Genomic DNA, 24,528 nt, shown 5'->3' on the forward strand with positions numbered 1-24,528 from the left:
CCGCTCTGTCAGGCGTGAAGCTGTGCATGTCTCTGGCAGCCATGTTGGTGTTGAACGCTGCTCTATTGGCCCTGATCCTTCCATTCCCCTGTGGTTGGCTGTTATCAGCGAGGGCCAGGCGAGCTCTCGCTGGCCCAGATCCACGCTACCCTCAGCCCTGCTGCCAGAAGGAGCTCGCAGCAACACCAGGCTTCTCCAGCCACACCAGGCTTCTCCAGCCACACCAGGCTTCTCCAGCTACACCAGGCTTCTCCAGCTACACCAGGCTTCTCCAGCCACACCAGGCATCTCCAGCTACACCAGGCATCTCCAGCCACACCAGGCTTCTCCAGCTACACCGGGCTTCTCCAGCCACACCAGGCTTCTCCAGCCACACCAGGCTTCTCCAGCCACACCAGGCTTCTCCAGCTACACCAGGCTTCTCCAGCTACACCAGGCTTCTCCAGCTACACCAGGCTTCTCCAGCTACACCAGGCTTCTCCAGCTACACCAGGCTTCTCCAGCTACACCAGGCTTCTCCAGCCACACAACTGACAAGTGCTGTACATTCAGCACAGCTCTCAGGGGGAATCTGGATAATCACGCTCAAGAGAAATAGATGCTCTACTTGATCTTTTAGCGACTTCTGGCCTGCTGTGTTATCATCAACACACCGCACCACAGCATGTTGATGTGAAGTCTGATGGAGGTGTCACTATACACCTAGTATCTGGTCCCAATACCATGGGAGGTCTTTGTGTGGTGAACTGCCATGTATACTGTCCATATAGAAGGACTGCTTTTGGAATGGATTCAGTTATGTTTATGGAATTTATTTTTGAATGGCTTTTTTTCAATCTGGGAAGAGTTGTAGACTGACTAGCACATGCGTCCTCCGATACAGTGCAGTCGCCAGCCACTTCTTTTGACCTGACAGCGAGGAGCTTCACCGTCGGGACCAACGAATCATAAACTCTAATGTAGTAAACCTTCATATTGTTCCACTTTGTTTTAGCGGTGAGGTTAGGTCAGATTAATGCTCTTAGAGACTTTCTAATTCCTTCAGCAGCTGGCATCTTGTATCTGCTGTGGAGGCCTCCAAGGCGAGGAAAGCCTAGATCTGTCTCTCAGATGAAGATAGCCTCATTTTAGCACGATGAAATGAATCGGCTCTGTTGCATTCGAGGCTTGTAGAAATCCCATTTAAGACACAGCAGCACTGCGGCAGCATCTTTCCCTTTCAGCCATGATTCGATTTTCATGATTTATCCGCCCCTCCGTTTCCTCCTGGGCCGTAATATGTGCATTGTTTTCATTCCGCGCCATTAAGATGTATTCCATGTGTTTTATCATTATAGGATCAAGGAGGAAATGGAATCCGATTTATTTTTTTTATTCGTGTAATGCGTTTATTTCCTACGCTGGCAAACAGCAATGTCTCGTCGTTGCTTATTTTAGACTTTCCTTTATTGGCTACAGTTGGAGTAGTTGTGCCTGAGGCGATCGACACTGTGTAGCTTTTGGTTTTGATCATTCTGATCAGTATTGGCTCTGCTGCTCGTTAAGCGAATCCTACGTTGCTTTGCGCAGGACTCCTCGTTTAATCATTTTCTTGAGTGGGACTAGGTGAATGCACACCAGAGGCGTTGAGGCAGGGTTGAGGGTTTATAAATCATTCATCATTGACGAGGGTCCCACTCATTACAAGCGATGTGGAGAGGGCTGTCCGTGTCGCCCTGCCTCAGGGCTTCTTCCACACCTTCAATCCGCCTCTATTGGTGGGACGGAGCTCTGAGACGAGGTTTCCTCCCAGAAGACCCCCCGGAGTATAAAGCCTCTGCCGTGCAAGCCTCTGAATGAGAACCGGTCCAGATCGTCGCACTGCGTATTTGTGGCGGTGGCGTACAGTACAGTTCTTTCTGAATACGAGAAGATGATTGTGGGAGTCGTGTGAAAAGTCACAGGCAAAAAGTGTGAAGATTCAGAGTTAGTTAAAATGTTCACAATAATAGAACTTTCATGTCCTTCCTTGGATTAGTTAGATGCTGCTCCATAAAGAACAGGCACAACTTGTATGAAGCCTGACTGCCCTCAGCTGTAGAGGAGTGAAGCATCTCACCTCTCTCTGACTGACCTGAATTCAATGTTTGATGTAAGAAGATCCTTCCGAGGCGTCCCGGTGGATCATCTGGTAGAGCAACACGTACCACAAAGGCAGGCCTGTTCGAATCCGACCTGTGGTCCTTTGCCGCATGTCAACCCCACCTTTTCCGCCTATCTACTGTCCTATCAAATTAAGGCCAAATACCCCCCAAAAAATCATCTTAAAAAAAGGAAGATCATTCCAGGCTTTGAGTTGCCACTGTCGCTGGTAAGGAGGAGGAACCACCACAATTCACTCATGCCGTCAGGGTGCGAACTACTGTACAGGGGAGCCAGGGGGAGCTTCTTAATAAGACATGAGCTCAGCTGAAAACCTGATTTGTGAAATTGAAATATTGATAATATGCTATTTTTGCCATGCGTTTCTATTACTCTGTATCTTCATCATCATGGATCATGCGTAAAATTAGGCTATTATTGATGGATGATTCATGCATGAGGGTGATTCATCACTAATTCATTTTAATAATGATACCGGCATGCTTGCTATTCTTGCCGTCACCATCGAAGCGTGGCGGCACAATATCAAACTTCACTCACTTTAACTCAAATTTGTGTTAATATTTACAAAGCTCAGGCATGTGTGTGTGTTTCTTGTGATTGGTCAAATACCATCGAAGGCAAGTATCTGCTCATTTCCCCACTTGTGATTGGTCGAATACTATCAAACTTTTGTTTGTTTGTTTTCTTTGGAAGATGACAACTTCCTCTGCCCAGATTTTAATGGGCGGAAGTACAGACGGTCTCTGGAGCATTTGAAGATTGTGGAAGAGATAGAGGCATGATACTAAAAAACCATTAATCCTGTGTGGCCTCATCTCTCCCTGTGTACCTTCTTCAGACTTTGACTGGAACCACTTCTGGTTATGGAGTCGCTTCGTGGACTACCTCCAGTGCGTGCTGACCTTCACGCTGCTGGCGGCCTACATCACCTACCTCCTCCTGGACTCGGCGCTGTTCGTGGAGTCCCTGGGCTTCCTGGCCGTCTTCACAGAGGCCATGCTGGGCACGCCGCAGCTCTACTGCAACTACCAGAACAAGTCCACAGAGGGCATGAGGTATGGATTCAGTACTTTACATACTCATTGACTGCATTTACATCTATGGACAATTGTGTTCTTTTTTGTTTCGATTAGATTTGTTTAGAAAGAAAATGTATGTGCATTTTGTCCTTTTGGAATGGGAGAGAGTGGGGTGGGTGTGACATGTGACAAAGGTCCTGGGCCAAAGTGAACATGTATTTAAGCCAGCTGAGCCACCAGGACACCCTGAGAATTTAGTTATTTACACAGTTACTCAAGAAACCTGGTTTTGAGTCCATGCATTTAAACGTCAGAACACTCTCCTGTAATGAGAAACCCAGTTAAGATGCCGGGTTTACCATGAAAACATCGTATTCCTTTCACTTGTGTTTCTCACCATCTGCGCAAACTAGAGCTGTTGGAACAACTAATTGGGAGGGGGGGGTCAAATTCACAATATGAACTTATGACAGGGGTGTCAAAAAATTATTTCTAAAACACGTATTTTACTATTGTTTGGTACATGAATCAAGTACAATATTGATGAAAGCCTTTCATCATACTCAAACTGTACAAGAAAAACGTGTGAAGATAGGAATCGCAGTTTTAAATTGTAATTGCAATATTCAGAATCAGAAAGACTTTAATGATCCCCGGGGGGGAATTGGGACAAGTTACAGCTGTAAGGCCAGGGACATTGTGGGGCTGGAGCTGGGCTCTCTGACAGCGGTGTTGGAGAAGAGAACGCTGACCAGGCTACGCTCCATCATGAACAATGACTCTCACCCACTCCACGGCGTGCTGGTCAAACACAGGAGCACGTTCAGTGAGAGGCTGATCCCACCCAGATGCAACACAGAGAGGCACAGGAAATCATTCCTGCCTGTGGCCATTGGACTCTTTAACGCCTCACTAAGAAGAGCACCTCGGAGACACTCACTCTCACTGAGACTGAGTCAGCCGATAGGTTAACTGTGCCTTAGCTAAGCCACATGTAATGTGCAAGTCTGCTTAATATAATTCCAGTGTGCAATAACTGCAATTTGACACGTACTGTACATTCTACTTTATTATACTTTATTATACTTTACTCTACTTTATTTTAGTTTACTCTATTGACCCTCTAACCCTAACCCATTTTACTGCATTTTACTTATTGTATTGACTAGGTATGTTTAGGGAGATACTGTGTGATACTGTGTTATGCTATGTGTGTTATGTGGATATTCATGCCTGAGTGCGAGCAGCTGTAACTTGTCCCATGTTCTGTCAATCAATTATTTATTTATTTTTCGTCAATATCCTTCAGCCCTAGCACAGACTCGCCTTTGATTATATGTACATTTCAGCAGCAGCACGTTGTCAGTTGGGATCATCCTTTCTTTTCGCTGTATTAGACATAAGCTATTGTTGAAGAGGGAGGGGAGTATTCTGTTAACTGGTTTATTCATGGAGACAGGGAGACTCAATCGGAGGTTATCAAAAGTTCATGTAAACAGATGAACCTGAAGAAGACCTTAACTGGCGCATGGCTGGGTTACTTCATGCATGGAAACACAGCCGCCATCACAGTGTGACTCATGTACTCGTAACTCTGAAACATGTCAAACCCTAACACAATTATCCAGCCATATGCATTTCCCTTACGTACCCAACATGTCATTCTGTACATTCCCCTCATTTTCATGGAGGCTAGTCATAGTCTATTCTTATGTGTAGTCTTTATTTTTCTGCACTTTATGAGTCATATCTTTCAATCATAGATTCCATCGTTTGTTACTTGAGTTGGGGGGAAAACTAAATTCTTAGATGCGTCGCGATGCGGACATGGACAATTCCGAATCGATTCACAAAGTCAGAAAAAGATTTTCTAAATTCTTGTTAATAACATGATGTTGACAGGGGGGTCCTATACATCCATGTGTTTTGTAGTTCATCTTCAAAAAAGGCAGTGGTTACAAGCATTTTTTGAGCAACTTTCATTGGAATGAATGAGCCGCCATCTACAACGCCTTCTCCGGTTTCTTTTATACCTCCATGATCTAGAATCTAGATCATGGAGGTATATATCGTGCAATTGAATCGTTGACAGGTGAATCAAATCCAGGAAATACAGGAATCGTGAGGCCAAGAACAAAGGACTAAGCTTCCTTTTGACTCATTTGAATGCAGGTTTGCAGACAGACAAAGGTTATTTGCTTTCACCCCTTCAATTTCGTCAACCATTTACCACTTAGGTATAATTTACCAAGAGTCAATTAGATGATGATGAAAACAAAGGTTTTAACATTGCACGATTATGGTAATGATCATGTTCTTATTCTGGTGATTATGTGCTGTTTTATTTATGAGAAGCACTTCCACTATTGTCATCAGAGGCTCCTGTTGGCTTGTTTTAGTGTGCGACTGAGTAATGGCAGATCATGTCGTTTCACACACGCACACACGTACTTGAACACACCCTCTCAGGCACAGTTAGCCGGGCAGCCTGTTGCAGTGAGGGCATCGCACACCTATCACATCAATGGGATGGTCGCGTCAGTGTGAGCATGTCTGTGTTGGACTGGCTTGTGGGGGGGGGGGGGTTTATTGGCGTCTGAATCTGACAGGTCATTAAAAGAGGAAGTGAGAAACAGCGGCGTGGTGCGTCATTAACTCATGTGCTCATTAACTATTTCTGGCATCTGTTGAGCCGCGCGGACGTGTTGTCGGCTCGCGGCTTTCGACAGCTATTTGTTATGCTAACAGGACAAGGCGCCCTGTGGAAGTTTCTTTGAAAATCAATATGGCAATGGGGCATCCTGTCTCGCTACAGTATGTACGACAGTACGCGACTGTATGTCTTTTGCTAATGTATCATTTTGTCCCATTGTTCATTTGCGTCAAGTCAGAAGCCACTGTAATTAGAGGCCTAGGCATTGGATTCTTAAAGAATATACAGTTTCGTAATCATCCAAGTATCTTTCAAGCTATATACAGTACCTGGGAAACAATTTCCATATAAGAAAAAAGAAAATCACACTTTTTTCTTTTTTACAGTTTAAGTGAACAGTCAAAAGCAATGATGCGTCAAATCAATTAAAACACAAACAAGATGGCACCACACGATTCAAACAGAATAGAGGTTTAAAAGCATTATAATAATCAAATGATCGGATGACATCACATCAAAGGAAATCTCTTAAACTGAGTTTTGAGTGACATAACAGACAAACGTTATACTGTACGTATGTACTGTATAGGAAGCCATGCGACTGTGTGATTGTCCACAGAACAAACAGGCTGATAAGAAGCTGTTCGCAGTGTGTGTCCTGTCTGAGCAGCGCGTGCCCCTCTCTGCAGCAGACAGATAACAGAGCTCCAGCAGGGCGGCCTGCCCTCTTCCTGTCCACTTAACCGGCCGTGACAGCTCCCACGCTGGGCCTTTCCTAGCCCTCACCTCCCCTGATTTATTTTCTTTTGACTGTCGACCCCACACTTTATCCAACAAGTTGAGTGTGTGTGCTTAAAAGAAAGATCCTCTGCCCTCAGATACATCTACAGTGTATTATGTACTGTATATATCAACCAATCTGTGAATCAATCAATGAATTAGTGATTTCCTACGTTTCCCAGAATGCCCTTTGACAACCTCCGCAGAAGGGGTGTGAACTTGTAGCTTTCAGTCGAAAGTGGGCTTATGGGCATACAAATGTAGCTTACTTGTATTGATAGAGATTTTCAAACTCTATTGTTATCCATACTTACAAGAAAAATACACCACAAGACAGAAAAATGGACCCAGAAATGCAAGATCCATCACTAACAGCTGTTTGTTTTTTACAGTGTTACGTTTTAGGGTGGATTTTCCCTTTACGTTCTCTACCCAGTCAGTGTGAAACATGACTGTCTGCTTTCTTTGCTTGTCCGATCTTTCTCCTTACCCTGCAGTACTGTCTGCCCGTGTCTCTGCCATCAGCCAGTCCAGATCATTGAGATATATAAATGGAGACAGCGTCCCTATCTCCTCCCTGTATGGTGTATTGAAGCCTAAATCTTCTCAGATCAGAGAACCAGAGTCTGCGCAGTAGCTCTTTTGGGTTGAAACCTCAGTCTGAGCCTCTATCCCCACTAAACGTTTATTAAAAATGACGTCTGTACGGAAATCTGAATTGCTCCTTGCTCCTAGCAGCCAGACTCTGCTCTGGGCAACAAACCGTCATACAGGGGGAAATTATTATCCGATGAGCTGATCTTTGCAGCTCTGTTGATTAGCTAATGTTTCCGTAGCATTTGATTAACGTTATGACATTTTGGAACAAATGTTGGTTTAATAGATGAAATCTATCTGAACCTTTGGCTTCGTTGTTGTAACTTGCGTTTACTAACTGGGCAGCCCAGTGCTGCTGTCTCTATCGGGTCATTTTTCTAACTAACGTTATCCAGCTGCCTGTCTCTTCTGTATCCTTATACAACAGCTACGAGGAGAGGAGCTTGCGAACATCCCCATAGTCAAAGCACTTCCCAGAGATATCCATGTAAATACTCTCCTCATGCTTAGGCTAACCCATTAGCTATTAGCTAATGGCTGGTATTGTGTAGGCCTCATTTTACACCCGGGAGTTGTAACGTTATAAAACACATTTCCTGGCGTACGCAGACAGTTGGACAACCTGGTAAGTTCTGAAAATATTTGTCTGTTATTCCAGCTATCGTTATCGGTTGTTAGCTTGTTAGTAATGTTATGCCGACATTAAAGAATGAAGCTAAAAGCCGGCTAACACAAGTGGCTAATGCTAGCGCGTATCCATTAAAACCATTGATGTATTAAAATAACCGATAACGTAGCTGGAGTAACTAATAAAACACATATTTTCTGAACTTACTACTTCAGTCCCCAACCAAAGTTACTTCCTCGCGCAACTTTCTCAAAACAATGTCCTTTTTATTGCGGTCTATCGATATACAGTCTGGTAGACAGATCAAGCAGTGTCTTCCTTCTGTTTTACCAAGCAGTGTCTTCTCTATATAAACTAGATCTATAAGGTGAAGAGCCTGTCCAGCCAATGACTGCATGAGACTGGCTGCCACAGCTGTCAATCATCCCTTTTTATATGTCAAATAACTACCGTAATTAAAAACAAACTGATCAGAAAAATGACCACTTGCACAGGCATTAGCGTGATAAGAGCTATCTAAAATGATACAAACCACCTTTGGGAAAAAAAGTATCTGACGTGTGCTTTGTTTCGTTTTCCCATTTCCCCATCCACTAAAATGGTGGCGGGCCTTGTGACCTATACTGGATACAGCCGCCAGAGCGGCGATCTAACATGCAGCGGCTTCACTGAGCGGCACCAGAGGCGGCGTCCATCTTTTATCTGTCGATGGTCCAGATAAAGCTGCCATAGAAAGCAGAGGACAGTGTCATTTTCAGCTCGTTTATTGTTTATGTCCTATTCTCTCTCTGTGCATAACCTGTTGAGCCTGTATGTGCCAGGTTGTTGCTAGGTTACTTTACCTCAGCTGTGTGTGCGTGCGTGCGTGCGTGATCTCTAAACTTCGGAGGACCAATTGCCCTCACAAGGATAGAAAGAGGAGTAAAATCCTCTAAGGTTATACGGTTATAGGGTTATTTTACTTGGGTTTAAAGGTTACAATCAGGATTTGGTTTCAGTTAGTGTCACAAATATAACACGGTAATATAATTTTCATGTGTGAGAGATTAAGACAGGAGTAAAAGTAAAGCAGAGTGCCTATCCGTGTAAGTGCCTGGAACAGAGAGCGAGCAGATCCCAGCACAGCACTTTGGGAAAAACATCAAGCTGACCTCCTCCAAATGATGGCCCTGCTTCCACTGGAGTACCATTTAGTGTCTGCAGGGACGTGCACACACTGAAACGCCTGAATATGCAAGAGCACTTGCATATTCAGGCACGCAATAGGGAGCGCTCCCACCCATTCGTCCTCTAGTGGCCCTTTTCCATTGCTGAGTTGGCTCGCACTGATTTCCTTTCCCATTATCGGTTTTGTCATGCCGGGCCGTACGCGAGATGGACCCACTCCGCCGGTGTGGTGCCCGCAGCGAGCCAGACCAGGCTGGTCCCGCCCCCCAGCGGGCAGCGGTGACGTCTCACCAACCGCAGCCAATCCGTGACGACGCCCCCTTCTCCCCCTCAAACAGCTGTGCTGCCAGCATAGCGATGCGAAACTCTCATCTCTCTGTGCTGGAGTGGAGAGAGCAGAGAGTAAGGCGTTTTTAAATCCTGTGTGTTCAGCTCTCAGTACTTGTGTAGCTTCTAACTGAATCTGTGGATTGAAGTTTAGTTTCTCTCCTGTGTTTCTGTTTGTGCTTTCAGATATCAGCTTTATTTGACCGTTTCCTGATCGCTTTCAGCCGTATCGGAGCCGTGTTATGTTACTGCTGAGCTGCTGCAAATAATAAAAGCCTTTAGAAAATGCAATGTTTATCCACCGTTTTAACAGCGACTTTTGACCATTAGTGACCAGTGGTGTAGTGCAGGGTATACGCGGGTATACAGTGTATACCCGGGCCGCGTATACCCTGCACTACACCAATACAGCGTATACCCACTTATTTTTCAGACGCCGTTGCGTCTACCCACTTCTACCGGCAGATTCCACCAGGAAGCGTTGTGCGACTGCGAGGCGGCTGCCAGAGCTGGTGGCAGCCTAGTCTAGTGAATGCCTCTGTCCACCAGACGCGCCAGTGGTGAAAGGGGCTAGCCGCAGTCCTGAAGCGGCTGTCCCCTCTGCGCCGCTAATAATACGCACCGACGAGCAGCACAGAGCAGATCGAGCTGGGCACGAATTCAGGACATGCATGGGAGGCCTGATATATGGAAGTACAAAGCCCTACCCGCGCTGGGCTCTGCGAGGCCGGGGCATGTATCGAAAAACTCTTAACTAGGCCGAGCAGGATAAAGTTGCCAGAAGAGTGAATCATATGCTACCCACAGCCAGCGCTGCACCATTACACACAGTCAAATAGGCAGTAAGTGAGTCCATAGGTGTTAGCGAAAACCATTTTGAATAATGAAAAATGGATAGAGTTCAGTCGGAGGCGACGGTCCCAGCGGGGACATCGTCAAAGACGTCCCAGCGTTTATTGATCTGATTCACCCCCCTGCTAGGTTCTGCGTTAACCTCACTGATGCTGTTTGACAGCAGTACCTGCTGCTCTGCTGTAATGGGTCCTTAGAGGTTTGCGTTGGTATCCCTCATACATACGTGACAATGTCGCCATTCTCCACCCCATACATCTCTCTCTCCATCATTCTCTAACTCGCTCCACTTAATTATTTCTCTTGTTGAATTCATGATCCTTATCATAACGGCTCCCACTAAACGGCTTCACTGCAAAAGAATATCCATTGTAAATGCAAACCTTTGAAACAATGTCAAGTTAATTGTGACAGCTTGATATAATTACTGTTAACAGATGAGACCATGGTGGAAACGGATGGTGTCCTCTGTCTCACTGGTATTGTTGCAGCTAATGTTTCTAAATATTCAGACTTTTCCCATAAATCTTTGTCACATGGGAAACTGAATTGAAATCATCTCAACCCCGCTAGCAGATTTTTCACTCGTTTTTAAAGAGTGCGTCAACACAGTTTTCAGGCAGTCTTCACGTCGTGCACCATTTTGAAATATGTGGAAAAGTGGGGTGGGGCGCGTGAACAAATAGGGAGGGGGTGCGCGTTCAAAAACTCACTAGAAAATTTTAAGGGAGAATTCAGGTTTTTTTTATAACCTGGGCCTTATTTCCAGCTTTCATTATGATTTTTAACTCACCCTGAAAAGTTTTCTTTGATATAGATCAAGAACACCGTTATTATGCGCCGAGCAGTGGCTTGGAACAGTGCAAATAGGGGCACGTGTAATGCGTGTATTTACATCCTGTAAATAGCTTATTTTCTGACACGCAGCAGCGGCTCATATCCTTATTATATGATACTGACATAAATGTGACCAGCTCTATATACCTCTGCCAGCCATCCATTGCTCTGTTTTCCAGGCGGGGACTGGCATCAGTGAAAGTTGAGAGCATAGAGCAGTCGATCAAGCTGCCATGACAGGCTAAACACAGGAGGATATTTATCTGATTTCGAGAATATGGACGATGCATTTGGATTCGATAGCCACCCGTCTTTATTTGAGCCAGTCCGGACTAACGTCATTACGATTACAAACTGAGGAGTGGGGGAATGGGAGCTGCTATCTCTACCAATGTGACAGAGAGCAAACAGAGCCAGGGTGAACACGCTGCACCAAGGTAAATACAGCATTCATTTTCTCATTGTCTCTATGATATAAGCCCTTGTTCACACAGGACGCCTAACGTAAGCCGAACTGAAGCTTGAGGCGGGCTCACGCTGAGCCGTTCGCACAAGAAGCCTTCTCTTTTCCTCTCGACGCCTTGAACCCGCCCACAACTCCCATTGACTTCATGCCTGGCTTGACAGATCAATGCTCGGCTTCAGCGCGCGTCACACTTGGAATAGGCGTGAATCGTGAACGATCGCTTGAGCAAGGCGTGAGCGTGGCTTCGGCGTGGCACGCACGCGGGTGGTGTGAACGGCTTTGCCTGTTAACAAGGACGCCTAAATGAAACTTGTGGGTTCAGCGTAGGTAGAGCTTAGGTTGAGCGTTGCTTCGGCGTCCTGTGTGAACGGGGGCTAAGGATGTGAGCCGCTGCGTGTCACAAAATAAGCTATTTACAGGCCTTACACATGCCCCTATTCATTTCCTCTCTTCCAAGCTGCTGCTTGGCGCATAATAACGTTGTTGATCTATATCAAAGAAAACTTTTCAGGGCGAAAATCATAATCATAATTAAAATCATAATTAGAGCTGGAAACAAGGTCCAGGTTGTAAAAAAAAAAACGGAATTCTCCTTTAAGCCTCAACGTTGGACTAATTACTTGTTTGGATGGACATCTTTTTGGCAGCGGAGGCATTGGCTCTGTATCTAGCCAGGGCCAGAGCGCAGTGTGTTTGTGTGTGTGAAGCTTGAAGGTTCTGCCTTAATGGTTTTCAGGCTGCTGCTACCGTTAGGGCGAGATGGTCCTGAGCCTGTGGAAGGCAGAGGCACACGCTGACTCCAATATCACCAGCCTGCCATAAAGCAAACGAAACACAGCAATGCACAGGCCACACACGCCCCAGAGACAGAGAGATGGGGCGTGCAGGCTGCCGACTGTGCCCTTATATGGCCTCTGCTCTGGAGCTGCATCCCACCACGCTAGATAACAGTGGCAGAGCCTTATTTAGCCTGCGGGCTGCTGTCCACACACGCATACACACACACACACACACACACACACACACACTTTGATGGGCACAGGAGACCATACGCGCGCACACTCTTGACGGGCACAGGAGACCACACACACACAGACTGATGGGCACAGGAGACCACCGCGTGCAGGAAGAGACTCATATTGACTACTGAATGATGCCGACGGGCCATAACCTCTGTAGCCGAGTATAGTGTTGCTCCAAGCCAGGTCATCTCCAGATCTCCACCGTGGATCAAGTTCTGCTCGGGAACCTTTTGATCACCTGTCTGACCAGTCCGCCCTCCATCCGCTCAGAGGGTCTCTTCTTCTCTAGTGGGGTAGAGGGCGATGCATATTTAAAGACCGCCCTGAAGTCAAAAATGTTTTTCTTATTGTTTGCTGCAGTTGGATGTTTGAGCTTCACTGGGCAGAGTTTGACACTAGAATGCTGTTTTCACATGTGTCTGCTGAAAGTGGACCGTGTCTCTGTGCTCACTGATAATCATTATCGATTAATGAAAATAATCCTTGTACACTTTAGTGATAAATCGATTAGTCTAAAATAATCAACAGATTAATCTGTTGATTATTTTTAGACTAATCGATTAATCGTTTTATCAATAAAGTGTCATCAAATGATGAAAAATGGTGATCATTTTCCCCCCAAAGCCCAAGATAACATCCTCAAATGTCTTCTTTTGTCCTGACAAGCCAAAGATAGTCTATCATAGAAGACTAAGGACATCAGAAAGCTGGAACAAGAGAAAACATCCCCCCCCCCCTTAAAAATATGTGTGCATGTCTCTCTCTCTCTCTCTGTGTGTCAGAGATGGGATGTAACTAAGTACAAATACTTCGTTACTGTACTTGAGTAGGATTTTCATTTATTTTTCTGAAAACTTTTTACTTTTACTCCCTACATTTTAACACAAATTGTCTGTACTTTGTACACAAATTACCTTCTACTAGTAGTGTGTGTGTGTGTGTGTGTGTGTGTGTGTGTGTCTCTCTCTCTCTCTCTCTCTCTCTCTCTCTCTCTCTCTCTCTGTGGTTTGGCTTTTGAAAGCTAGAGCCAATCAAAATGTGGGACATCATCTCAATCGGAAAAGGCATGAAAATGCTGTGCTGTCCCACACAAAGTGGGACATCTGGTCACCCTTTGATAGTTTGTAACTATATCTTCTTTATTTATTATTTATAAAAGTGGAAAGTGGGCAATCTCTGTTCTCTGTCTGTTTCAATTTTGTCCTGGAAGTGATGTCATCAGTGATGTCATAAGAGCAATTGTGATGTCATCAGTGATGCGAAGTTGTGACATCATCAGCGATGTCATAAGAGCAGTGAGCCCGCACAGCGGTCGAGCTGCAGGGCGGGCAACTGCAAAGTAGAGTATTTTTATATATCTTAAAACATGAGTTTAGGGTGTCTTTATTGCTTTTCTCCCCTTCTAGGTGCAAATTGTTTTTGAGATTTAGCAGTAGAGGTAAAGTCTCATTTACTAAAGCAGTCTCAGCAACATTTTGTATAATAGGCTATACGTTTCCCCTTACTTACCCTTACTAAACAAGATTATATGCAACTCAGCAAAGGTGCAAACAAACAAACAGCGATGATAAAGTACAAACTACTACAAACTATGTTTAGTGTTTCTCTTTTCAGATGTATTTTGTGCATTCATACGTCTATTGCTTTAGAAAATGACACAAAGACTGTGGTTAAAGTGCAGCTTTCATTTGTGTTAACAGGTATTATTGAATGAATACACTTTCAACACTTTTTCCTCTCAAATAATTTGCCACATATCAAACTCCAAAGTACGAATTCCCCAGGTCATACTTCCCAGTGTTGAAGCCTTGTCGCGGCACCATGCTGGATTCATCATAACTCAGAAGCGTGTGTAGTTGCTTCCTTTACTTCCATCATGCACTCACTGCTGCTTCAGAGTCGTTTAGAGCCAAGCTCATTCACAGCTAAGGCTGGAAAGAGATCATAATGAGCGGATGTTTATGTGTTGCAGACTTTGGGAAGTCATGCAGGAAGATTATTTGACTACATTATGAAGAGTAAGAGTAATCTCAAAATAATGTAGTTTTGGCCCCCTGAAATGACTAAGCAGACAGCCTTTAACCATAGAGACACTGCGGAGTGCGTCATCATTCAGAAACCATGTCCAAAACGGGGGGAAACCAAAATCCCCCTCCAATCCTGGCGTTCTCCTATGTCGCGTGTTGCACACAAAGATCGTATATACGGACGTTGAATACTCCAACTTACTTCCTTGACAGCTAGATCCACATTTTTCTTCTCGCCAATGGCTTCCTTGTTTTGCTCAGGAGTACAAAAAAACTGGTGATTTTTTTACATTTGTTGTCTATGCAGCCCACCACACAACAGCTTTTAGCTATGTTTAATTCAAGGGAAATGACGCTGGTGTATGGGTGTGAACGGAGCGATTTCCCCCGTGATGGGCGTGGCCTATTTCATGCAGTGTCTCTATGTGGTCATTATGTCCTGTGTCATGAGAGTCTAAAGCCAAAATACGCCTTAACAATTTGAGGCTGTACAATTATACTTCTGGGGCTCAACGGTAGAAATGCTCTAGTTTAGTGCAGCTCCACCATTGCGCCCTTGTCAATGAAGCTTCACATTATTTCAGGCAGGTCAGCTGATCCAAACAAAACACCAATCGACGTTCAGCACTTCCGAGCCGCCAGCTTCCTCGTTCATCCCTGCGGTTCCTCATCCTCCTCTTCTCCACTTCCTTATTAGTCAAATATGCTTTAGCATGCTGTGTGTAGGCTTGTCTCTTGACATGATGTATAATATTCAATATCTCAGTGATGCGAGTACAAAGCGATCGCTGCTGTATTATACTTCTGGATCTCGCTAGGAATTGTCAAGTCGCTGCCGCTACACCCCTCCACCCTTGTCAACTTAGCCGGGAGCTCGGCGTTCTCTCCCTCTCCTCTACTTTACACGTCTCGGAGGGGGAAAGTGACGAATAAGTCGGTGGGCCTTTGGCTGCGTTCCCTATTATTAAGGAACCGGCAGCGGGATTGATCAAACCACGATCCCCGTCTCTCTCATCATTACCCGCCCGGTACATCGCCATCACTCGAGACAGCGGCCGCCGATGATACGGGAGGAGATGTTCCTCCTTTGCACAGAGCTAACAAGCTCCTTGCCGAGAGAGAAGAGAGCAGGGGGGGGGAGGTTGGGGGAGGCGAGCGCAGAGCGAGCAGGTATAGAGAGGAAAGACGAAGATGGAAAGAGTTGGTGGGAAGATGAATGGATGAATGGGAGAGAGAGAGAGAGGTAGAGTGTGGGCTTATGGAGGCTGCAAAAAAAAGAAAAAAGACAAAGTACAGTACACGAAGGCGGGAGGGAGAGAAGCCAGTAGGGATGCTTGGAGAGGTTGCAGTGGCAAGAGTTGGTAAAAAAGCAAGAAGGGGGTGTAAGAAAAACGGGTAGCAACACAAACCGGCCGCGCCAAAGAAAGGGGCCAAGTGAATAATCATGAATAATCTAGGAGGAGATTTGACAAGGCTCAGCTGCAAGCTTTGCCCCCGTAAGGCTGGCAGACAAACAGACAGACAGGCAGGGCTAAGGCTGCACCTCTCCCGCCCGGCAGGGAGGAGAGACTCACTAGAACAGTGGTTCTCAACCTTTTGACACTAAGTACCACCTCAGAAATTACCACCATATGAAAGTATGAGAGGGAGGGAGCCCCGCGGCGCGTACCACCAGTGGTACCCTTACCACAGGTTGAGAACCGCTGTGACTGCACTAGTGGATTCATACACGGAACCATGTGACAAATTATGGTTATGCTTTTCTGGGGAATACTTGACCCTGCCACGGTATAATGCTTATGACCCTATTATAAGATTACGGTTGCAATTGATCTTTCTTCATATTGATGGACGATTCAATTGAAAGTATTGGCTGTGTGAAATACAGTGTGGCCCTGGTATTACTCCGAACACAAGCCTTTCCCAAGAAATGCCTCGTTGAAATGTCAACGCTGAATAATTTAGCAGCCATTTTAAACGTAATCCAGCTAAAGGAAAACAGGCGTCAGCATGAAACAAATTAGATGGAGCCTTTGCCACACTTTTCACTGTTGAATTCACCCATTCAGTGGAGCGCTTGGCCCGGTGACAATGAAATCTCCTGCCAGGCTTAGTCAAATGGACATGCTCCCAACCCAAAGCAGACGTATTGAAAAGACCAGATTTCAAATGTCTCCCCGTGTATTCACGTGTGGGCAGGTTGGGTTAGGAAGCATAGCTGAAGAGTGCGTGTGTGCATTGTGCTGTGCCTGTGTGTATGCAATGCCGACCCAGTTCCTCTTTTATCAGCATTGCCTCCACCTGTTCTTAGAACTATGAAAAAGGTCCTCCGGTCTGAAAAGGGCTAATAATGACAGGAGAAAACCGAGAGAGGGAAGAGCAAGGCCAGCACTGACGATGAAGAACCAGGGCAGCAGGTAGAACACTGCACTGGAGTCAGAGGGGAGAGAGGGAGCCGCGTACACACACACACACACACACTCACACACACACACACACACACACTCACACACAACAACACTTCCAGACATGTTGGATAGGAGCAGGACCAAGGCCCGCAACACCTGTCCACTGGCAGGTGGTACACCGGACCGGAGTCTGGGGAAGCGGTGAGAAAACAGCTGCGCACGGAGTCAGAGCACGTTGGGTGGGAGCAGCAGCAGGGATGGGATGAAGGCTGTACTGACGACCACTGCACTGCACTGAGAAATGGAGACAGCTGTGCAGAAGCAGCACAAAACCCATGTGCAATTGCAATACAGACATCATAGAAAGTGATTGGACACAGTGTAACCAGGAGGCAGCCCTATGCTATGGTCCTAACAGCTAATTTCAATATAAATACTGTGTAGGCTAGGGAAGAGAAAAGACTGTCAAAAGTCGAACCCAAGCCAACGGTGCTAAGGTAGGGCATATGATTGTGAGAATAAATTGTTTTGAGTCTCGATTTGAAGATTTAGACGGAATTAGCTTCACTGACTGTAACAGGTAACTGGTGCCAGAGATGGGTACCTGCTGTTTGTTTTTAATGAATCTACTGATAGTATCCTGCCATCATCTTGCGATCGGAGGGCATGAGTGGGAATATAAGGGATGATAAGTTTGGATAGATATGATGGTGCAAACCCATGTCATGATTTATAGGCTAAGAGAAGCACCTTCTCTTAATGTACTGTAATGTAAAGTAATGTTGTCAAACCGAGTCCCGGCTAGCATTCTGGCGGCGGCAGCATTTACGAGTATATAAAGTTTCTGTGTTTGGAGTTTGTACCGTAGGGTTCGGTTCTGTTCCTGTGCCTCCTTTGCTCACATTAGACTTCCTTTCATCTCATTAGTTGAGTTCACAGAGCTTTCCCCGTGCCAGCGAGAGGACAAGGAATATGCTTCAAGGCACTTGAAGCATATTCTGCAGCGGCTTCTAAAACGAAAGCTCCTTTATTTGACTGTAACTCTCCCACTGGATGACCTCCTATCAGCAGTTTTGCCCCGGACGCGCCCTGATGAGTTTTTACGGTTCGAGATGTGCCGCAGGATCTCGAGTTGATAAGCCACCCCGTACCCTCAGGAAGTTTCATTATTTCAATTTCACATGATTGTGATTGTGCCGTATTTTCTGAGTCATTTTCGATTCCCTTCCTGCCTCCTTGCCAGCGCTGATATTGCATTTCTCTGACCCCCTTCCCACCTGGCATTATCATGCATCCTAGGTGATCATATTGCAATCGCACAGTGCAAAAAAGAAACGCATTAAATCCAGGTGGTAAATGCACCCGAGACGCTTTGAATATCCAATCACCCAAAGCACCTCTGGAGATGATCAGAGTCGCATTTGGCCACATTCATACCAAAGTGTGAATGCAATGCTTTTCTCATCCAGCAAATGCATAAATAGAAATAGCGCATGGATCCAGCAAGGAAGCGTTCTGCAAATCAGACAGGTGGCAGCCAGCTCAGATAGTCAGATCAGACAGGTGGCAGCCAGCTCAGATAGTCAAATCAGACAGGTGGCAGCCAGCTCAGATAGTCAAATCAGACAGGTGGCAGGCAGCTCAGATAGTCAAATCAGACAGGTGGCAGCCAGCTCAGATAGTCAAATCAGACAGGTGGCAGCCAGCTCAGATAGTCAAATCAGACAGGTGGCAGCCAGCTCAGATAGTCAAATCAGACAGGTGGCAGCCAACTCAGATAGTCAAATCAGACAGGTGGCAGCCAGCTCAGATAGTCAAATCAGACAGGTGGCAGCCAACTCAGATAGTCAGATCAGACAGGTGGCAGCCAGCTCAGATAGTCAAATCAGACAGGTGGCAACCAGCTCAGATAGTCAAATCAGACAGGTGGCAGCCAGCTCAGATAGTCAAATCAGACAGGTGGCAGCCAACTCAGATAGTCAGATCAGACAGGTGGCAGCCAGCTCAGATAGTCAAATCAGACAGGTGGCAACCAGCTCAGATAGTCAAATCAGACAGGTGGCAGCCAGCTCAGATAGTCGCGTACTAGGCGTTTTTCACTGGGTCTATTTTGTGTCAAAAAGGCAGGGTAAACTCAGGTGCAAGCAAAACACTGAGAGTTTCCAACTTCCATGATTGGAAGTTGGAAACCCTCATTACGTTTTTTTTTTTTTACAATGTTACAATTTCACTTAACTGACGCTTTTATCCAAAGTGACGTACAGCTGAGCTTTATACAACACAAGCAATGATCTAGTCAGAAGACAACAACATGAGTACCGTAAATTCTGCACTATAAGCCGCACCGGAGTATAAGCCGCACCTGCAAAGTTGACTGTTTTTTACATATATAAGCCGCACCGGACTATAAGCCGCGGGTGTTTTAATGGTTTTTTTTTTTTTTTTTTTTTTTTTTTTTATTGTGTTTTAATGTTTAATTACCATAAAGGGTTCATGCACAGAGGGGATTGTCGGGAAAGAGATGGCTGTTTGAGGAAGCTCCCATTTATTAACATTTCAACAAAACAACATAACACAACACCACCTGTGTTGTGTTATGTTATGTTATGTTATGTTGTTAAAAGAGGGCAAGAGAGGAAATTAAAACAGAAGTGGATTTATAGTTAGAAAGAGTGCTAAAAAAGAGAGATTTTTTTTTTTTTTTTTTGAAAAAATCCATAGATAAGCCGCACCGTTATATAAGCCGCAGGGGCCAAAAAAGGCCAAAAAACGGGGAAAAAGCCGCGGCTTATAGTCCGGAATTTACGGTAAGTGCCATGAGGCCAGGTTTAAGTCCGAATGGACCTAGGTGCCACCAGAGCATTTTTAAAGGCACTGAATATGATATTCAGCTCTACTAGATGCCAGCAAATCACTACAATCTAGTGAGACAGAGGAGTAATGTCATTTTAAAAGTGAAGTTATTTTCTGATTATTTGCTGCTGGACCGTGTCGTGTCATTTCCCTTTTTATTTTTATTTTCATTTCATGCAGTTGGCTGTGGCTCGCTCTGCAGGTGTGTCCACTACACACACCATCTAAGGGCACACATCCTGTCTAGTGTGCATCGCACTTAGCAGACAGCTGGCAGAGCGCTGCGAGGGCATACGGTAACGTTGGAAGACGTGCCTACTGCCTATGTGTTTCCCTGCATTTCCTTTATGTCTGATGCTGCTGCTCTAGCGCGACGTCTAGTGGGCTAAAAAAATTGCATATAGTGCCTTTAAAGCCCATGGTACACCAATCAAACATTCTCCAACAATGAATGTAAGCAAGTGACATTTCCTGCAATTGATTTGGCCAAAGAGAAATCCCACTTAACCCAATCTGGAGCTTCATTTTAACATCGGATGACTTGACAAGACGCATGTTGCCAGGGTCACCTCTGTCGAGATCCTTGCATGACTCAGTCTGAGAAGAAAATTGCGTCAATCTGGGTTTTTCTTTTCTGTCCCTCTCTCTATCCACCTTAGCATCAAGATGGTGCTGATGTGGACCAGCGGAGACACCTTCAAGACGGGCTACTTCCTGCTCACCCAGGCCCCCGTGCAGTTCTGGACGTGCGGTCTCCTGCAGGTGGTGGTGGACTTCACCATCCTGTTCCAGGTCTACTACTACAGCCGCTACCCGCAGAAGCCCGTCTCCCACACCGTCTCCCACACCACCAGTGCCAAGGCCCTCTGAGAGCGCCTGGAAGGACGTGTCGTGCACGCATGTTTAACATGCAAACACATCGAGGAGGAGGCGCCACATTGGAAGCGCGGACATGTGAAAAACACACACCAGTGCCAAAGCACCTTAAGAGGATGCAGTCTGCTCGCCCCCGCCCCTCGCCTCCCTCCATGTATACACAGAGACCCACGCACGCTCATAAATAAGGCATGAACATACACAAACACTTGCCAGTGTCATGTGTTTTTGTCGCACCGCCCGGAGGATTACGCCGAAGGACACTTGTTACATTCAAACCAACATGACCTTTTGTTTTATTCATTACCCCCTGACTTCCTGTACGCGACGGCATGCGACCGTATGCTTGCGTGTCAGTAAGCTGACCGCTAAAAGAGCTAATCCTCAAATATACCTGTGCATGGAGAGAATATTATGCACATGCAATGAATATAGTATGTAAACCACAGATGTACGTACTGGAAATCTGTGCCAATGCTCAAGGAAACATGGACCAACTTTTGTAGTCCACACACACCAATGACTGTTGCATGGACCCTGTGCCTTAACAGGTATTCAGACACGGCTGGCTGCTATACCAGCAATGTCAATGTATGAATCGAGGTCAATCAAAACAAAAAAACTGACCGGTAATACACTAGTTTACTGAATGTACAAAATGGCATTATTATTTTTCTGGCTCTTTTTTCAGTGGAGAAATGCTGGTCAGTCTACCGCTGGTCAGACAGATGGCCGTCGTGCGCGGTGACACGCTGACTCAATATTGTGGAATAATAGACAAATGGAACTAAAGGACACTAGAGGCAATCGAAACAGCAGCTTGACCAAAAAAGTCGGGACAATCCCAAAGGCTTGGATGTCCCATGTGTTGGCTGCTAGAGAACAGAGTCTGGCTGCAGTGCGTCACCATCCCTCTTGACAGCAAACAATGGCGGCCTTAAGACTAACGGAGAGCTGGAGCCTCGTAACAGAGACGAGGGCAATCTTCCTGTTCCGAGCCAGTGCGACAGAGGAAACCCGCATGACTAGGGTTTGAGACTGATATGGGTTTTTGAAGGCCCATAACTGAGATTATTTTTTGGATTGAGGTGACTGGGTGGAAAAGCCATCACGGGGCACTAAAACTCTCCGTTGACAGCTAATGAAATTCTTAGCACCTCCTTATGGCAGGGAGAGACAGGTTTCATTGTAGCTTTTACAGACCGACGCCCCTGAAGCTGCTGGCTAAATATCATATCCATAGCAGTTTTCTTTTTAATTGAAAGGTTAATATAGGCCCAATATAAAGGTCTCTTAAACCCTACTTATGAGTCCTCTGGCTGCTTTTGGTACAGCAGGTCACTGAGTGTTGCTGGTTTAGATGGGTAATATTCTCTACCTTTGTGTTGTAAGGAAACGACAAGGAAGGGCTGTCAAATAATACTTACCTAAATGGTAAATGGGCTGCATCGTAAATGGACTGGGTTCAGTATCTTGCCTATGGACACTTGGACATGTGGACTGCAGGAGGATCAAACCACTGACCTTCCGATTAGTGGACGACCGACCCGCTCTACCGCCTAACCCACAGTCACCCCTTTAGTGCCACCTACAGTGAAGATGCTTTTTGTTGTTTTGTAACTTTTCCTTGGGGAAGCCAGCGTACCAATATATAGTCTCACCTGCCAGACTCTGAGTCTGGCTCCTCTTACTCCCACTCTGGTATATGTATATTACAACCATCCACCGAAAGTTCCAAGCAGGCCTGCTTTATTGCACAATCCAAATCTTTGTCAAAACTTCTCATTTTCAGCGTGTAGCAACGTTAGCTTGCTAGCTAGCAATGTTGTTGTTTCACAGCGGCGGAGGCATTTGAAAGTGGACACGCAGGGAGTTGAAAGGGATTTCCCTTCGCTCCGACTGAAATGGTCGGAGCCACTGGCGGAGCTTATACCTGCAGCCTGCTTCCAGTGAGTCAGACTAACCAATATGAAGAAGAATGTAGAGCGCCACACATCAAATCAACTTGAGAAATAAAATAAAGTCCGCACTCTGAGAATACGCTCCTGATTGACGCCTAAATCTCAACACCAATTGGCGGAGAGAAGAAACAGGGCAGGTGCAAACACTTAACCCAATACAAACAATCCAGATCATTACAGGCCAATATTAAAAATATATATACAGTATATATTAGTACAGAGTGCAAGTGCATTAAGCGTAAATACAGAAGACTGACCACAGCTGAAGTCAGCATACCAAACCTGGACGAACACGACCAGTTTGGCAGCAGCACGACCAGACCAGCTTCAGCCCTTCTCTTCTAAGCCTCAAGCAATAGAAACGTCCTTTTTATTCAAACAGGACAGGAAGGCATTTTCTATTTTGTTTCTCTTCGGTTTAATATTTCAGCTGATCGTTCAAGATTATAGAAGGTGGGATGAGTCTGTAGTTTCTTTGCAGAGGAAGCACACTGTGTCCAAATCCGTTTTCCATGAATATTTATTTTGTTGTCCTTTTTTATAATCTTAAAATGCCTGTGTAATCAGATGGTGTGTGCCTGCCTTTTATCAGGCAATTTATATTTATGAAGGCGATTGTGTTGATGATTCTGAGTCTGAACTGTGTGTCATGTTGTGGTGTTTGGAAGTGGGCGTGGATCAAAATGACCTCAAAGTATCCACATAGATTATCACTGTTATTCCATTATACTTTGTTTTGTTCTTCGGTTCATTTATTTTGTTATGTGTTGTGCAAGTACCAAATTAAATTTTCCCATATAGAAACTGCCAATTTCTGTACTTTTAGTTTGTTGATGTACCAAAAAATAGAATTATCACTATGTTTTTGTATGTTACTTCACAACGTTACATTTTCATGAATATGTTTTTATTTCGTATTTCTATTAAACGGCCAGTTCTCCGACACTTGAAGCTGTTTTATCACCAAGAATGGGTGGGGGCGCCAAGGTGGCATGTGTCACCCAATAAAAAGGACATGGAAAGACTAGATGTTGTGGAGCCATTCGTCGTCATGTTTTGCTTGATGGAGATGTTTGTGTCGGTGTGTTTCTTGTCAGGATGGCCGGCGGTGCTCCTCTCAGCGCTGTGGGTCTGTCTGACATCACTTCCTCTCAGCGCTCTGTGTCTGTCTGACATCACTTCCTCTCAGCGCTGTGGGTCTGTCTGACATCACTTCCTCTCAGCGCTGTGGGTCTGTCTGACATCACTTCCTCTCAGTGCTGTGGGTCTGTCTGACATCACTTCCTCTCAGCGCTGTGGGTCTGTCTGACATCACTTCCTCTCAGCGCTGTGGGTCTGTCTGACATCACTTCCTCTCAGCGCTGTGGGTCTGTCTGACATCACTTCCTCTCAGCGCTGTGGGTCTGTCTGACATCACTTCCTCTCAGTGCTGTGGGTCTGGCTGACATCACTTCCTCTCAGCGCTGTGGGTCTGTCTGACATCACTTCCTCTCAGCGCTGTGGGTCTGTCTGACATCACTTCCTCTCAGCGCTGTGGGTCTGTCTGACATCACTTCCTCTCAGCGCTGTGGGTCTGTCTGACATCACTTCCTCTCAGCGCTGTGGGTCTGTCTGACATCACTTCCTCTCAGCGCTGTGGGTCTGTCTGACATCACTTCCTCTCAGCGCTCTGTGTCTGTCTGACATCACTTCCTCTCAGCGCTGTGTGTCTGTCTGACATCACTTCCTCTCAGTGCTGTGGGTCTGTCTGACATCACTTCCTCTCAGTGCTGTGGGTCTGTCTGATATCACTTCCTCTCAGCGCTGCGGGTCTGGCTGACATCACATGTCAGAAAGAAAGACAGGGAAGAATGAACCCACATACCGGCCGCCGGCCTTTTTTGGGCTTTGGGCATGTGCCATCAAAAGTA

At 45.7% G+C, this 24,528-nt stretch overlaps 1 protein-coding gene across 1 annotated transcript in view; it reads left to right on the forward strand.

Moving 5' to 3' along the window:
• The window catches only part of slc66a2 (solute carrier family 66 member 2), a 37,548-nt gene extending 13,949 nt beyond the window's left edge, over positions 1–23,599 (forward strand). The window contains exons 3-4 of the mRNA XM_083646308.1: positions 2,984–3,200; positions 20,441–23,599. Of these exons, the coding sequence (XP_083502434.1) occupies positions 2,984–3,200; positions 20,441–20,651 (428 nt within the window). The 3' untranslated portion in view covers positions 20,652–23,599. The remainder of the gene's footprint in view (positions 1–2,983; positions 3,201–20,440) is intronic.
• The last annotated feature ends 929 nt before the right edge of the window (positions 23,600–24,528 follow it).

This window comes from Poromitra crassiceps (genome assembly GCF_964638095.1).
Source record: "Poromitra crassiceps genome assembly, chromosome: 11".
In the NCBI taxonomy this organism is placed as follows: Eukaryota; Metazoa; Chordata; class Actinopteri; order Beryciformes; family Melamphaidae; genus Poromitra; species Poromitra crassiceps.